The sequence below is a fragment of the Schistocerca serialis genome, chromosome 3 (assembly GCF_023864345.2).
Source record: "Schistocerca serialis cubense isolate TAMUIC-IGC-003099 chromosome 3, iqSchSeri2.2, whole genome shotgun sequence".
In the NCBI taxonomy this organism is placed as follows: domain Eukaryota; kingdom Metazoa; phylum Arthropoda; class Insecta; order Orthoptera; family Acrididae; genus Schistocerca; species Schistocerca serialis.
Window position 1 is genome coordinate 418,336,774 of NC_064640.1, and position 18,770 is coordinate 418,355,543.

The 18,770-nt window shown below is 39.7% G+C and overlaps 1 protein-coding gene across 1 annotated transcript in view; it reads right to left on the reverse strand.

Annotated features, from left to right (window-relative positions):
- The window catches only part of LOC126470294 (protein MON2 homolog), a 219,911-nt gene that overhangs the window by 139,285 nt on the left and 61,856 nt on the right, over positions 1-18,770 (reverse strand). Inside the window, exons 10-13 of the mRNA XM_050098049.1 lie at positions 18,479-18,663; positions 16,333-16,458; positions 4,351-4,478; positions 1,361-1,603 (exon numbers count right to left, since the gene is read on the reverse strand). Of these exons, the coding sequence (XP_049954006.1) occupies positions 1,361-1,603; positions 4,351-4,478; positions 16,333-16,458; positions 18,479-18,663 (682 nt within the window). The remainder of the gene's footprint in view (positions 1-1,360; positions 1,604-4,350; positions 4,479-16,332; positions 16,459-18,478; positions 18,664-18,770) is intronic.

The window sequence follows — 18,770 nt, forward strand, 5'->3', positions numbered from 1 at the left end:
TCTGCTTGGAATTACTTTCCAACATTTCCACCACTCATGAAGTGAAAAATTTTTACAAAAAGTATCATTTCCATTAAGACTTTGAACATTATGACTGATACTCATGGCTACCATTTGGCACGAGGTTGATGTTTCAGGTGTAACTTCCGTAACAAACATTGTGGGTTGCCTTTACTGTCAATCTTTCTTTGGTGCAACTGAAAGTATTAATTGTAAACCACTCAACTTGTAGCTGTCCTAAGTGGATTAAAGCACTGATAAGTTTGTCCTATGCCGTGAAATATTGGTTTGGAATTACTTTCATCAGTTTTTCCATTAATTTGATTGCTAACAAATTTTTCTGTCAGCACTTAAATTAATACCTCATTCATTATTTTTTCCAAAATGTGGTTCACTTCACTTCACAAATTTTACTTATTTTAATCGCATCTGTGCCTCTGTGTACTTTGTGATGTCAACAACTACAAAAGTAAGTGTTTACACACAGCTTTCATGCAATAAAAAGTAATCTTTCCCTTTGCTCTCTGCTTTGCCAATAGTTTCAATCTGTTTAGAAAAAGATTGAGCATCATCAGTGACATTCTTGGCTGCCTAAAACATTCCCTCATGTTTTTATGCCCACATTTACACTGTCATTAGAAAACTCCATAAAGGAATACCTTCTACCGTATGAAAAAGATATCACCAACTCTAGTATGTTTGCTATATCTACATGCTATCTATAATGTTTCATTCAGTGTCTTTCAAAACATCTCTAGCCTGAAATGGTTCATAAATATGTCAGTGACACCTCAGTTTTTAACATTTATTTTCATTCAAATCATTAAGATTATTTTTTGCTGAGTCATCTTTAGTATTCCTTGGCTACTGCTACAGTTTCACTGCTACTCCTTTAGTATATACTCTCTAGTGGGGCAGTAGCTTTCAAATGCTATTTACACTTTTTGTCCAGCACATGGAACAAGAAATGATATATGGATGACTATGGTTTACATTAATATATAATTTACTGAATCTTGCACACACTGACATCCCAGAGAAAAACTGAATTTATTCTGAATACAGCATAGATTCATGTAGTCTGTATGTTGTGAATTTCTTAACATATGCATTACTTAACACACACAACTACATGGTTACTCATTCATGTATACCATGCTCACAACATTAGTTACTGTTTCCAAAACCATCAACTTGAGTAATAATTCAAAACATTACACATCAAGGTAGAAGATCAAAACAAGTTTTTTAATGATTTCCAACATCCAGCATTACACCTGCTAGCATCCTAGTGGTTAATGCTGAAGTGATCTGTGATTTAACTGTGGTCATATTTTGACAGATATGAGAAAGTACTTACACGATTGGAATACGCTAGCTCCATTGCCTCATGAGAAAGCTTACAAAGTGCATCAATAAGGTGATGCAAAGCAACGTCATCCAAATACTGACTGGATTCAAACAATCGGCTCAGCATAGCTGAAAGGACTGGTAAATCAGCCATTACCGCTGTTGTTATTACAGCATTAGAATCAGCCGTTGTTCGGCCAGCTTTCAAACTACCACCTGTAGAAGGCTTCAGGCCCAAAATCCATACCAGATGCTGAAAAAAAAAAAAATAAATAAGCAAGTATAATTGGGAAGACAACAGCTTAATGATTGAACTGTGACACATATCCATCCAACCTACTTTACACCAAATATCAGTTTTCTCGGGTGGTCCCTGTTAGCAGCAGGTTCCATATACAATTGACTGTTCAAAAACATTTCCAAACATACGTAACACAAAAATTAAAATTTAAATACATTTTGTGATAAAAAGACTGGTAGAGGGCTGAGAGGAAATGTGGGGAAGCAGAGAGGGGGAGGGAGGGGGGGATGGGGAAAGGGAGGGGGGCAGGAGGGAGGGGGGGGGAGAGAGAGAGAGAGAGAGAGAGAGAGAGAGAGAGAGAGAATCCAACAACGAGTAATTACATCTTTAAAAGAAAATGTTTTCCTCACAAGAAATTATACATAATTATATACTGAAAGACAGGATACTGGATGGATAGATTTTAGTCCATGCAATACGGTGCACACCTGACACACTAGGAAGAGTTACCACCCAATGGTGCATGGTGTCTTATCAGCCATAGCATACAGGCGATTTGTGGAGTTGGGATTTAGAAGGTCCTGTCAGCAGATAAATCCACTCACAGTTAACAGTATTTTACAATATCCTGATACACCATGCTTTCATAATCAAGCTTTGTGCAGCCAACTACTTTGTTGCAGTGGAATGACCTGCTACCATGAAGGCATGGAAGTTCACCTTCAAATGTGAGACCCAGAAACCTTGCTCTGTTTTTCAGACAAAAATTCTGTCCTCCCATCTTCACATACATTGAAAGTGTAATAAATCTTAAAATTAAGATATAAAGAGTTTTTCTGAAGCAGACGCAATAACAATATTATTTGCCCATTCTTCCAACCTCTAAATTACCACTTGGAAGTCCATAACATGAACAGAAAAGAGCACTATCGCACATGAAAATGGAGCACTGCTCTTCACATAAACAATGCATCAGCTGAAAAGTTAGCACTGCTTTAAACAGATTCTTCTGGGACACCACACACTTGCTGATAGTCTTGCAAGAAACTGCTGACTCGGTACAGGAACAGGAAACACATCAGATTTAAACTGTGACCACAAAGGCTAAGAACATGAAACAAAATATTAGGAAGAAGATAGTACTGCTGTTGTCACTGAGATGGAAAAATGTATGCACCCAGCTGCAGAAAGACTAGGGACGCATTACCAGGTCATCAGCATTATCAAACTGAAGGAAGGAGGGAAGGAAGGAAGGGTTTAATGTCCCAATGAGAATGAGATCTTTAGAGACTGAGCACAGGCCCAAATTGAGGAAGCAAACAGGCCATGCCCTTTCAAAGGAACAATCCAATCATTTACCTTAACGCTTCAGGGAAATCACAGAAAGCCACAATCTTGATGGCCAGACAGTGATTTGAATAACTGTACTCTTGCATGAGTTCCACATTTTATTACTGTGCCACCATGTTCTGTAATTTTCAAACTAAATACGTACCTGGTTCAAGTGGAAGATGAAGTGAGGTCTTTATGTAGGGACATCAGAAATGAAAATGAGTTGTGGTAGGAAACAGTGTGGACAAGAACTTAGCTTATGACAGAGTCAGTGACCTGAACAAGACAGCCTCTCTGACTTGTGGCATAAACACAAACTTTGTCAAGCTTTTCTAGTGTCACTACCAGCAATGTCATCATAATGCTGCAAATCCTATCAATGTAATGCTGGACATGAAACTGCTACGCTGCACTGGTGTCACTTAGGGCTACTGATAGATTGAGTTTCACAAGGTAGGGCCAAAACTTGAACAGGACTGAAAAAGGAAAGTGGACTGAAGTAAGTGAAAACTTTGGGATTGTGTGTGACATCATCAAATACCTGTTGTCCTAGGTAAGATAAAAAGAACTTTTAGCATAAACTCAAACAACGTGTGGCCTTGCTTAAAGAATGTCTCCACCAACCCACAAAACGTAGATTTCAATAAAAAAATATATTATTATTACAAAAAGTATTAGAAGGAAAAAGAAGTTCATAGGACAAGTAAAACTGGACATTATACAGGCAAACATCCTCTCATCAAAGTAGTTACTAACAGTAAATCGAAGCAATTTGAGCTTCAGTTTTCGAACAACACAATAATATGCATCACACAAGACTACTGAGACAAAAATTCAATATTTACTTTTATCTTATGTGAAAGGGCAAGTCATTATTGTAGGACTTTCTTAAAATGTTGAGAATCGTGCATTTATGTCAAATCTGGAACACAGTATAAAGATCAGGAACATACCTCTGTGATGATAAACATTTTGAAATATGAGGTATTCAGCTGACAGAGTTAACTGAATGGGTTTAAGTGCATCAGCTACCACTCTAGGCCACTGCTTTTATATAATGGTGATACTTTATTATCAAATAATCCTCATCCACACATTCTTACCATAAACATGTTCTGCCAGCATCTCTAAGAGAAGGTTGATCAAGACTACCTACACAACAATGCAAACCCTTGCTTGGGAGTTTTTATTCGCTAGAATTGTCAGGCAATACAACATGATCATATGGTCAGTGATATAAGACATAGACAAATGCATATTTCTGGCAAAGAAACTTACCTTTAGTAGTCTGCAGAGGCATGCAAAAGAAAATAAGTATAGCTTTGTTCCTCTGCTGTACAGAAACTATGTTTCTCATACTGCTCAAAGCTATCGGTAATATTTTAAACTTACTTATGGCAATAAAACTGTGTGTGTTTAGTACGCACCTGCAATGTTGTCAGCACCAGGTGCCATGAAGTGCCTAATATACTTCCATGACAGTGAGCTACACTCAGTAAAGCTCTCATGCACTGTAGATTCTTTGCTGTCAACATGACTGGACCCTGCTGGGCACCTGAAGAGAATAAACTACGCATTTACAGAAAATGGAACATTGTTAAAATAAAATATACTGCAATAACATTAATGTATATAATTTTAATTTCATTTGTGTTTACTTATACATATTAAAAGTGTCTGTATATTAGACTGATTAAATGGTGAACATGCTTGTTTAAGAATACAAACTTTTGAATGCAAGCAGAAAAAATGTGGTAGAAATTTAACAAAAGTAAACTTTCATCCCAAAAATACTAATTTGATGACCAAATTATGACATAGCAGCACACCAATAAAAATAATAGCAACATGTGATATATGGCAGTCCCTATGATTACATGAACAGAGATCTTCATTAAAATGTTAAAATTTATATAGGCAGTTTCAGAATTTTTTTTAAATAATAAAAATATTTTATAAAGTAAAATTAATACCTCACAAAATTTATGTTCAGATAAAACAATGGTTAAAGAAGAATCAAGTAATAATATCAGCTAAATAATTGCATCTGTCTTCAGAGTTTCACACCCATTACATGAAATCTATGTTAGTCTGCTGACAACTTCGTTATTATTATTAATCTTATTATTATTATTATTATTGTTGTTGTTTTTGTTGTTGTTTTAGGGTGCAAAACAGCTATGGTCATAAACATTCATTCTGTGGCTCAGTGAATGGCAAAAACAGGATTTTAAATCAGCAGCAATGGCAGCAAAACTCAAGGAGGAGGGAAACTAAAATCAGAAGGAAATCTTAGAAAAGTACTATTGAAGGGGAGTTGTTTTCCCTAAAAGGAGCTTCAAATGACCAATGTCATCTCACTAACACTTATAAACTCAAGGACGTAATCGGCTGAGCACACATCACCTGCTAAAAGGGAAGATACATCAGGCAACAGCTGTATACGGGTGCATAGTGGATTAAAATAGGGGTGTCTCACCATCCACGATTGAGAGCAGTGGGGACAAAGCAGGGGAGGATCGCCACTTAAAACATGTCAATGGCTAAAAAGACAATGCCCAGTCTGCAGTCTAGTTAAAATTATCTCCTCCCAATGACGAGGCCTGGAGGAAGAGGTCCAAGCACAGGGATGAGGTTTTATGTACCATAATTTATTACCCTGAAGGGCAGACCAATGTGTGTGCCATAAAAGAGCAACACAACAACATAAAATGCTCTGTAGATTGGCAAAGGGGACCACACAAACAGCAGGTTGAGGAAGAGAGACAGCAGTCTTTGCCACTATATCAGCTGTCTCATTTACACATATACCAACATGCCCTGGGATCCAGAAAATGCCACAGAGATGCCCCCCCCCCTCCTCCCCCCATGTGGAGGCAGTCCTGAATCCGGTGGACCAGAGGGTGGAGCTTTGAGGTTGAGAAGAGAGCTGAGTGAATCCGAACACATAATATACTGGATCCGCTGATGGCAACGGATGTATTGGAGAGCCTGGAGAACAGCGTAAAGCTCCGCAGTATAAATTGAACACTGGTCGAGAAGTCGAAATCTAATAGGGGTGTCAGCAAGAATACAGTCACTCCCTACACCTTATTGGTCTTGGAACCATCAAAGTAAATAAATGTGTCATCCTCCATTTGTGTGCATAGAGCAGTGAATACCTGATGTTAAACTATACGGGGAGTACTGCCCTCGGGAAGCTGACATAGAACACGGAGAAGGCAGGTCTGGGGGGTGAAGCCAAGGTGGCATGGTACCCCCATTTGTCAAGAAAGTTTTAGGAAATAGAATGGAAAGTGAATGTAGCAGTTGACGGAAGTGGACTCCCAGTGGTAATAGAGAGGAAGGGCTGCCTGCATATCCTAAATTCAAAGAGGCGTCGAAAAAAGGGCATGGGTCACATGAGCAGGCATGGAAGACAGACGACTAGCATAATGACTCAGAAGGACAGCTCACCGACTGGACAGCGGAGGTCCATAAGTCTCAGCGTAAAGACTCTCCATGGGGCTAGTGTAATAAGCTCCAGATGCTAAATGCAATCCACAGTGGTGGAGAGAATCTAGATGCTGAACAGTAGAAGGCCATGCAGAGGAGTAAAATATGCTTTCATAGTCCAATTTTGAGCACACTAAGGTGTGATGTAGGCGGAGGAGGACCACTCAGAACATGGAGGGTGTTGAGGGATCACAGACAGTGAGCCAAAAGATATGAAACATGGGAAGACCAGCAAAGTTTCCTGTCAAACATAAGACCCAAGAATTTGGCAACATCCGCAAATTGAAGGTCAACAGGGCCTAGATGTATGGAAGGCGGATAAAACTTCATACAATGCCAAAAATTTACACAGACAGTCTTACTGGGAGAAAATTGGAAGCTGGTTTCAATGCTTTATGAGTGGAGGCAATCAAGACATTCCTGAAGACATTGTTCACAAGCAGGCTGATCCGTTGAGAGCTGTGGTAGATTGCAAAATCGTCGACAAAGAGGGAGCCCAAGACATCAGGAAGGAGACAATCCATAATTGGATTTATGGCGATGGAAAACAGTATAATGCTTAGTAAGGAGCCCTGGGGCATTCCGTTTTCTTGGGAGAAAGTACGGGATACAGTAGTGTTCACCTGCACCTTAAATGCGCACTCTGTCATAAATTCACGGAGGAAGAGGGGTAGTCGACCTCAAAAACCCCAAGAGAACAGGGTGTGGAGGATGCCTGTCCTCCAACAGGTAAACAGGTATCGTATGCCCTCTCCAGATCAAAAAATATAGCTACTGTTTGGCGTTTCCTCAGAAAATTGTTCATGACATAAGTGGAGAGAGCAACAAGATGGTCAACTGTGGGATGATGCTTTTGGAAACCACACTGGACAGTTGTTAAAAGGTTTCGGGACTCCAGTCACCAGCCTAAATGGCAATTTACCAAACACTCCAAAACCCTACAAACACTACTCCCGAGAGAGACTGGGCGATAGTTGGAGGGGAGATGTTTGTCCTTCCAGGTTTTGGAACAGGAATGACAATAGCTTCTCCCCATCTTCTGGGAAAGGTACTGTCAACCCAAAGTCAATTATAAAAGCGAAGGAGGTGGCACAGACTAAGGTATGATAGATGCAGCAACACTTTGACATGGATACCACCCAGTCCTGGAGATGAGTGAGAGGAGGAGAGTGCATGTCTGAGTTCCTGCATAGAAAGAACAGCATTATAGCTCTCAAGATTTTGAGAGGAGAAAGTGAGAGGTCAGTCTTCTGCTACCTACTGACAACTGCCTACTGTCAAGATACTATGATAGAGCCTACAGTGCATTAATAACATAACTCACAATCATGGTTATAATAATAAAATCATATTCAATTAAGGCATTTAATCACAATTCATATGTATAGTGTGGTAGAAAGCATGATAATAATTTGAAGAATAACAGGTCCTATAGTGGATTGTGCAGCCTATTACTATTTATTTTAAAATATATGAAGTACATGGAAAATAGAAAAAAATAAGAAAAAGAAAGAGTAGAAAATAGGAAGAGATATGAGTTAGGTCCAAATCATAGAGCACTGTAGCTGTGGCCTTGGAACATACACTGACTCTATATCCTACAGCTAGTTGTCTACATTCTATTAATATTTCCACTTTTATGTTGTCCTGCAGATGTGGATAAGGCTCTGAAGATCTGGAGCTTTTGCTTAGGTTTTTTGTTAGTACTAACGAACATTAAGCTACAATGGTAATTTACATCGAAGATATTGTATAGTTACTGTCTTTATAACAATAATACTACTCTTATGTTACTAGTTGTTTATACCTAGGTACAGGGTGGTGCACAAAATGTGTTACCAATTGTTTCTTTCACAATTTATGACGCACATTAGATATCCCGCTGGGATCTCTACAGCAGTACCAGCAGAGCTTGGAAAAACAAATGAGTTACGAAATGACGTGTAATTCACGATACTGCCACTAAGAGACTAGTAAGCAGCAATGGCTGACAATGGAAGACTGACGACACAGCAACAATCGGAAATTGTGTTACTTTTTCAAGAAAAGAAAAGCCTTGTTGTGACTCAGAGGCGTTTTCGACAACAGTTTAGCACACGATGGGTCCCTTGCAAGAAGACGATCCACAGGTTGTACAATAAATTTGTACAGGAAGGAACAGTATTGGAAGTGAAGCAACCTCAGCGTAAGCCTGTTTGTTTGCCGGAGAATATTGAAGCGGTATAAGTTGCTGAACAGAGAAGTCCCGGGAAATCATGTAGAAAGGCAGCAGTGCAACCGGGAATATCCGGACGCTCTGTTCAACACATTCTTAAAAGTGACCTCCATATGTACCCATACAATATGACCTGTGCACAAAAGCTCACTGAAGAACACAAGCAGCAGAGACTACTGTTTGCTCAGTGGGTGGAGGATAGGGGAGAAACTCTCAACAAAGTTTGGTTTTCAGACGAGGCGCATTTTCATTTAGACGGTGTGGTTAACAAACAAAATGTACATTTTTGGGCCACTGAAAACCCACAAGTGCTTCATGAACGACAACATCATGCTCCAAGGATTACAGCATGCGCAGCAATTTCCAGTCATGGACTTATTGGACCCTTTTTCTTTGAAGAAACTGAACAGCGAGCATTATTTGAGCATGCTTCGCAATAGCTTCATTCCACAACTTCTTGCTGCTGCCTTGCCCTTCAACACGCAGTGGCTTCTGCAAGATGGAGCAAGGCCACATACTGCAAACACTGTGTTGAAGTTTTTACATGAGCATTTCGACATGCAGATCATTTCACTCAGGTTTCCAGGTCACTTCAATGACGGACAAAATTGGCTGCCCAATAGTCCAGACTGCAATCCATGTGACTTTTTTCTTTGGGGGTACCTAAAGGAAAAAATTTTCCCAAAACGTCCACATGATTTAATGGAGCTCGGAAGACGTATTCTTCAAGCTTGCACTGAAATTACGGAAGACATGTGCCGTAGGGTAATCACTAACTTCAGTGTTCATTTGAAGTAAGTTAGGAAATGAAATGGTGGACATATTGAGCATGTGCTGAGTTAGAACAAATCTCCATGGACGGCTCTTCATTGTAGTATATGTTCCTTTAAGATTGTATTGACAAGAAAGTTTACATTTAAAAGAAAGTAACACATTTCATGCGCCACCCTGTATTTAACCCATGCCTGACGTGGGAACAGCATCTCTCTTTTCTTTCAATTGGGTACTGTTAGAATTCTGAAGATGTGGATACCTTAAGGACAGTACACATGTTGTATGCTGACTGCACGAAAGTATGTGCACACCCCACCAGCACAGACAAGTCACAATATGTGGACCAAAAATTTACATGAATATGGAAGCTGGAGTGGTAAGGTTTAAGGTTGAGCAACATTGGTCCAACCAGTGGGTCCTTATCACATCAGCACAAGATACCTTTGGTGCGTGGATCGAAAAACTTCCGTAAATCAGGCATGCAGCATGTGCCTGACACACTTTTGTCCAGCCTAATGGTGCTTGTCTTTTAATACACACTGAATTCTAAAACAGCTGAAATGCATCAGTGCTTTGGAGGTTCACAGCAGAATTTATTTACGAAAAGTTTAAAGCATGGAATGCAGTCAATAGGAGTCAGTAGCTCACAATTATTTAACCCTCCTAATACCGTGGGGTCTGTAACGACCCCAGGCCGTAATTTTCTGTAAAATATACCTTATTTCTTATTCCCAAAAATTATGAAAAATTCGGAATTTTCCTGAATTAAGTAATGGGTTTGTAATATATTAATATAACTTCTTGAAAATATTTAGTTTTGCAGAAAATCAAGAGAGAACCACTGAATACCATTGGGGTTAAATGTGACCCCATTTCTCTCTTGCGGTATTATTACCCAATAATACTACACTGAATCCGCAGGTGTTGCTGTATTTCCTTTGTTTTATTCTTGTAAATATTGTTGTAACGTGTGATTGTTGCCAATACTTTATAAGCCAACAGTTCAGTTATTTGTTCCATACAAGTGGAGACTACTATTGTGTGTGTTGCATTTAGTGGAAAATGTCTCCTTTCCGAAGATGAAGTGCTTGAAATACAGTCCTGGAAATGGAAAAAAGAACACATTGACACCGGTGTGTCAGACCCACCATACTTGCCCCGGACACTGCGAGAGGGCTGTACAAGCAATGATCACACGCACGGCACAGCGGACACACCAGGAACCGCGGTGTTGGCCGTCGAATGGCGCTAGCTGCGCAGCATTTGTGCACCACCGCCGTCAGTGTCAGCCAGTTTGCCATGGCATACGGAGCTCCATCGCAGTCTTTAACACTGGTAGCATGCCGCGACAGCGTGGACGTGAACCGTATGTGCAGTTGACGGACTTTGAGCGAGGGCGTATAGTGGGCATGCGGGAGGCCGGGTGGACGTACCACCGAATTGCTCAACACGTGGGGCGTGAGGTCTCCACAGTACATCGATGTTGTCGCCAGTGGTCGGCGGAATGTGCACGTGCCCGTCGACCTGGGACCGGACCGCAGCGACGCACGGATGCACGCCAAGACCGTAGGATCCTACGCAGTGCCGTAGGGGACCGCACCGCCACTTCCCAGCAAATTAGGGACACTGTTGCAACTGGGGTATCGGCGAGGACCATTCGCAACCATCTCCATGAAGCTGGGCTACGGTCCCGCACACCGTTAGGCCGTCTTCCGCTCACGCCACAACATCGTGCAGCCCGCCTCCAGTGGTGTCGCGACAGGCGTGAATGGAGGGACGAATGGAGACGTGTCGTCTTCAGCAATGAGAGTCGCTTCTGCCTTGGTGCCAATGATGGTCGTATGCGTGTTTGGCGCCGTGCAGGTGAGCGCCACAATCAGGACTGCATACGACCGAGGCACACAGGGCCAACACCCGGCATCATGGTGTGGGGAGCGATCTCCTACACTGGCCGTACATCACTGGTGATTGTCGAGGGGACACTGAATAGTGCACGGTACATCCAAACCGTCATCGAACCCATCGTTCTACCATTCCTAGACCGGCAAGGGAACTTGCTGTTCCAACAGGACAATGCACGTCCGCATGTATCCCGTGCCACCCAACGTGCTCTAGAAGGTGTAAGTCAACTACCCTGGCCAGCAAGATCTCCGGATCTGTCCCCCATTGAGCATGTTTGGGACTGGATGAAGCGTCGTCTCACGCGGTCTGCACGTCCAGCACGAACGCTGGTCCAACTGAGGCGCCAGGTGGAAATGGCATGGCAAACCGTTCCACAGGACTACATCCAGCATCTCTACGATCGTCTCCATGGGAGAATAGCAGCCTGCATTGCTGCGAAAGGTGGATATACACTGTACTAGTGCCGACATTGTACATGCTCTGTTGCCTGTGTCTATGTGCCTGTGGTTCTGTCAGTGTGATCATGTTATGTATCTGACCCCAGGAATGTGTCAATAAAGTTTCCCCTTCCTGGGACAATGAATTCACGGTGTTCTTATTTCAATTTCCAGGAGTGTATTACTGCAGGATAATCCTCTATCTGGAGAATCAAATAGTGATATCAGCGATATAGTTTCTGATGTCTCATGCAGTGATGGAAAAATGGACATCTTAGAAGAGATTATTCCTCAATCAGACGGAAGTTCAGAAGAAGACTTGGACAGTTCAGATGTCCAGCCTGAATGGGAAGTAACACATGTTTCTGACTGTTATATATAAGTACACATGTCTGTAAATGTGCATTAGGGTCTAGCACCAACATATACCCTTTGTACTTTATATATTTTTTTATTTTGTGTAGGTCTAAAAACAAAGAAGAATTGTGGCACAAACACAAGTTGAGAAGAGCCTGTGGAAGAGAAGAGAGATGGAACATAACGCGAGTAAAGCCTGGTCCAACAAAATTTGCAGTGAAAAATGTAGACTCCATAGAATCAGCTTTCAGTTGTTTCTTAGGAGAAACATTGTTGATGTAATTCTAAAATGGACTAACAAAGAGGATAGTCTTGTTTACGGTAGTAAATGGAAACCAGTAGATGCCATTGAACTGAAATGCTTTATCGGTGTCTTGATCCTAGCAGGTGCTTACAAGGCCCATAATGAAGCAGTTACACATCATCTATGGAACAAAGAGGATGGTAGACCCATTTTTAGTGAAGCAATGGCTACAAATCACTTTACGCAAATTTCAAGGTGCATCCGATTTGATGATGCAGATGTGAGACGTCACAACCGTGCTCCTGACAAGCTGGCTCCCGTTAGAGAAATATTTGAAATGTGGTTACACACATTTCAAGAAGCATATGTTCCTCACAGCAATGTAACAATTGATGAACAACTTGTAGTATTTTGTGGTAGATGTCCATTTCGGCAATATATTCCTTCAAAACCAGGAAAATATGGGTTGAAATTATGGGCTGTATGTGATAGTGCAACGTCTTACATTCTCAATCTCCAAACTGGTCATCAAGAAAATGAGTCTCGTGAAGTTGGTCAAGGCAAGAGAGTTGCTTGAGATATGGTGAAAGGCTTAGAAAACAATGGCAAAAATGTAACAACTGACAATTTTTTCACTAGCCTTAGTTTGGCGAGAGAACTCCTGAAAATCAGTCACACACTCTTAGGAACAATTAGAAAAATAAAGGAGAACTACCAAAAGCTTTCACTCAGACCAAAGGTCGAGTCAAATATTCATCTATTTTTGGATTCCAAGAGCATATTGTTTCATATTGTTCGAAAGTGGAAAAAGTTGTAACTTTGCTCAGTACAATGCATTCAAGGAAGGAAGTGGGAGATCGTGAGGAATGCAAGCCAGTAATGATTCTGGATTATAATAAAACAAAATCAGAAGTAGATACCATGGACAAGCTTGTTAGAATGTACACTACAAAGAGGATGAGCAGAAGGTGGCCAATGGTATTATTTTACAACATGATTGATATCAGTGCACTGAATGCATTTATCAAATGGCTACATCTTACACCAGACTGGGCAGAAACGACCAAGTACAAGAGACGGGCATTTCTCATAGAATTAGGAAAGGAGCACGTCAGAAGAAAGCCAGACAAAATTATCTCACCAGTACTTGTTCAAAATGTGAATGTTCTGTGTGTAAAAACCACTCTGCATATTATTGCTGTAAGTGTAACGCGTCATAAATGTCAATTCGGAATTTAATCAAAAATATTTCTAGTTTCATGAGAGTCGTTTGTAAATTTTACGGTGATAAATAATTTTAAAAAATATGCATTTTAATTTAATTTAATGTCTCTGACATCATGTTTTCGATTGTGGAAAAAATAAGAAATGTGATTTTATTCTACCATTATTAAAATTATCCTTAATAAAAAATAAATTCCGTTGGGGTCACTAAAGACCCCAATGGTACCCAGTGTAACAAAAAATACTCGGTATTAGAAGGGTTAACAGATAAAATGATAGCACTTTATCCTGCAATGAATGGGGAAATAACAATAACAACAACAACAATCACTGCAGACTGTATACAGTAAAGAATTAACCAAGTAACAAAATCCTCTTGACCTGAGATACGCCTTGATTCCATGAAATCTTCCATCAGAGCAGTGCATACAACTTTGTAACTGTTTGGTATAATTTCGCTCAGTTCTTGCTTGGACAGTATGATCGAAAATTCCAAATCTTTATAACTTGTTCCTGTTACCAGGAGACATAACGTCACTATCAACATACTTCAAAGTGAAACTGCTTTCCACATTCAATTATTCTGTTGTATCGTGCAAAGAATTACAAGCTTCGACAAATAATTGTTTGTTTGTATTTGTATTCTAAAATAATTTTGCCAATCTTCTGGTGCACTGCGTAAATTGAGAAGTAAAACGAGTAGTGAACACTGAGCACAGAAGATTGATACCTGGCAGGCAAACAAGCAGCAGACAAACTGTGTCATATTGAAACACAAATTTGCAGCGATTTATAGCTAGTATAGACATCTGAACAGGTAAATCGTAGCATATGGACCAGCCTTAACAATGAAGATATGAGTACCACAGCCATAACGTCATCACTGAATACTTCATTTTCACTATCTGATGATTCCTCTTCTCTTGTATTCACTGAAGGAACCTACTCCTTTTTTTATACCAACCACACACACTGAGAAGCCTGCAATGACACTGACAAAATTTCAAATGTTGTTCAGAGACATTTTTTAAGTATTTTGGTACAAAGGACCAAGAGAGTCTGATAGACTGTTACAAAGTAACTGCATTTTGTTCAATTCTTTTCACCCATTTACATTTGTATCTGTATTGCACTGAAAACATCTGCTCAACAGTTCAAATTTCGACAGTATGGGCTGCATTATTGCTTAGAAACAAACTTGTTCTCTCACTGATGGTACTTGCTGCTGATAACAGTTACGTTCACATGACTCCTTACCCTCTAGCTTGCATTCAGTAGTGTTCCATTCTGTGTTATTTGTATGTCACCAGTGATACACAGCTGTCTGTATAAGTCTGCTGATGAAAACTTTTCAGATATGCACCTCACAAGTGGGTTAAGAGTAGCCCAATGACACTATGCTGAGCTGTTCCCACAGCAACTGCATGTTTTGTGTTGTACATTCCGATGATTGAATATTACATAATTTATTATTCCATAACAAGCCACTGGAGACCAAGAGGGCCTTATACCAAAATACTCTGAAAATTGTTCTAGATCTCCATCTCGATACATACATACACCACAAGTCACCGTACAGTGCATGGTGGAGGGTACCATATATCACTACCAGTCATCTCCTTTTCTGTTCCACTCAGAAATAAGAGCAAGAGAAACACAAGTTTATAAGCCTCTGTAGGAGCCCTAATGTCTCTCATGTTATCATTATGGTCCTTAAGCAAAATGTACATTGGCAGCAGCAGAATCTTTCTGTAGTCAGCTTGAAATGCCTCACAAAAAGAGCATCATCTTCCCTCCAGGGATTGCCATTTGAGTTTACTAAATACCTCCATAATTCTATCATGCTGACTGAATCTTTTAGTGACAAATTTCGCAGCATGCCTCCGAATTGCTTTGATGTCTTATTTTAATCCGACCTGGGGAGGATACCAAACACTCAAGCAGTAATCAAGAATGAGTCGCATTAGTGTTCTATATGCCCTCTCCTTTACAGATTAACTACACTTATTCTTGCGATAAAATGAAGTTGACTGTTCGCCTTCCCTACTGTCAACCTGATGTGCTCATTCCATTTCATATTGCTTTGCGACATTTCACTGGATATTTAATCAATGTGACTCTGCCAAGCAGCACCCTACTCAGGCTGGATTTAAACATTACAGGATATTTTTTTCTACTCCTCCACATTAACTTACATTTTTCTAAATTTAGAGTAAGCTGCCATTCATCACACTAAATATAAATTCAGTCCAAGTCATCTTGTATCCTCGTACAGTCACTCAATGATAAAACTTTCCCATACACCACAGCATCGTTAGCAAACACTTGTAAACTGTTGTTTACCCTGTCTGTCAAATTATTTATGTACATAGAGAATAAGAGTGCTCCTGCCACACTTCCCTGGAGTACTCCTGACGATACCCTTGTCTCTGATGAACACTCATTGCCAAAAACTACATACTGTTTTCCGTTACTTAAAAAGTCTTCAAGCCACTCACAAATCAGGGAACCTAATCGGTATGCTCGGACCTTCGTCAACAGTTTGTAGGGGAGCACCATGTCAAACGTTTTCTGGAAATCTAGGAATATGAAATCTGCCTTTCGCCCTCCCTCCACAGTTTATAGGATCCCATGTGAGTGAGTGAGTGAGTGAGTGGGGAGGGAGGGAGGGAGGGAGGGAGGGTGGAGAGAGGTGAAATGCAAAAATCACATGTATAAGATTTGTAACCCACTAGCTACAAGCTAACAACAAAAGCCTTACCAATGGGTAAAGATGCTGTAGGCAATGGAGTTCCCACTGCTACCACTTGCTGTCTGAAGTCAGTTTCATTGTAAGCACTGACATTGTACTGGGAATTCATATCCTGGCTGCTAGTGCGGGAATGACCTGCAATTTAAAGAAACTTTTATAAGATTATGAATGTGTTGCTCATGTTAACACTGAAAATCAATTAAGTATCAGTATGAGAGATTAAAAAAGTTTAATAGTGCACTTTACTTTCAAAAAATTAAGTACACAATACTTACAGTTTCTGGCATTAAATATGTTACATTGTTTCTGTACATTCCTGCTCACACTCTGTTATTTCAAATGTTAATAGAAGGAGTCTGGAGATAAGCTAATCATCCTGTTAATCATTGTAAATCTATCACTTGTATAACTGAACACACTATAGGATTTGCGTAGCATTGTATCACGTCTACCTGACTATAAGACGACCCTAAGTGCAATGTGGTCCCATGCTATTTTGAACAGACTTTTTGAGAATTTTCTTACCACTAACAAATTCAAAACAATCAAAATAGCAAAGCATAAAATATATGCTGTTGTCTATGCTTAATATTATTCCACTCTGGTCTCAATTGATATGAAAAAAAGAAGTAAACTTCAAAGCACCACAATCGCTTTAGTAGAGCATTTATTCAGATTATCGGTTTTGGCAAAATTACGTTGCCATCTTTGGATATTACATGCCACACTTCAGAGTATCTCGTCCACATGCACAATAATTTGTGTCACACAGTAGACAGTCCAAGAATACATATGGCATAGTGTATTGGCATGTCAAAGGTAAAACAATCATTGTATAAAATATAATACACAGTGCACTAAATATGTATACTCAATACTTTCTTAAAAGCTGCTTATAGATTGCACTGTGTATGATATTTTATGTAATGATTGTTTTTGCTTTGCTATGCCAATGTACTATACCTTGCATGTTCTTGGAATGTCTATTATGTGACACAAATTATTGTAGACATGGATAAGATGCTCTGAATCGTAATACATAAAATACGTAGACGGCAACATAGTTTTGTTGAAACTGCTTATCTGAATAAATGCTCCACTAAAGTGAAAATGGCATTTTGAAGTCTTTTATATCCATTTTCATTTGATGTTCTATCAAAATAGACTAGTGCCTGGTCAGAGTTACTTGCTTCAATAAATTTGTTACAAGGTTCTGAAGTTGAAAAATCGAAAGCAACCACTCTGCTGGAAAATTATCTGGTAAAGCAACTTTGGAAGACATAACATTTTGGCCATGTAAAGCCTCCAGATTTTCTTCAGCACTGCCAGTGTTCAGTACTCAACTCCAAACAACTCGAATTTCTATGTATAAGCACTCTGTTTCAAGGTACTAGCATTAATTTTCTTCAAGATACTACTTCTGCTATGACATATCTAGCATTATAGTTGCCAGGTCTTGACTCCTATAATTATTTTACATCTGCCTGAAGATACAATGGTAATCAAGTGTTTACTGCACTGTCAAGAGATGTAGACATAGCATAAGTAACTAGATCCCATCCACATAACATTTTTTCCCATGAAATAAATGTACAATGTACTGATACTCATATTGCACAGCACATATATTATGTGGAAAATAATGCATCTGCATACCCCTCACAGTCAGTTTTTTTATTAAAACTACTGAAATTGTTTATTGGGTTTACTGCAGACCGTGCAATCAATTTAATATAGGATCTCTTCACTAGTTTATATGCATTATATTGCTTGTATTGAGAAACAGATACTAGTGTGTGCATGGAGCACTGATTTGCCAGAAGTCTTTAAGCAGACATTTCACATATACTACTGTACTTTCACACCTGACAATAACAGCAACATACGGAGTTCTAGTTATCACAGTTTTTTCAACCCATTCGTCCATCCGGTCTGATATTCTGAGAACGAATGTTTCATTCATTCAGTGAAAAAGAAAGAGAATTGTGCCAGTTACAATTCCACAGAAAATTCATATGTATTTCTTAAGTTAGATAATGATCTTGCGTACAACTTTTCTGGATACACTGAGAGAAAAAGGAGTTTTAGCAAATGTTACTTATTACTTTAAAAATAACTGCTATGTGAAATAAAATAATGAAATTTTTGTTCTTACCCCTTCCAGATCCAGCTCCTTGTGGTGCAGAATTTAGAATTGTCAGTGCATAATGCGGTGGCAATGAAGCTTTGCAGATTGCAGTAATGAAAGCATCTCTCGGTATCTGTAAATCCAGCATTCCACACAGACTGGCAAATGTCTGTATCGCTTTTAAGACATTTTCGGAAGCAGATTCATCAGTACTGAAACAACAATTGGAGATAGTTTTCAGTAACAGTCATGTTTAGAAGTGGAATTGTATCACAACACGACTGGCACTCTAACACACACACACACACACACACACACA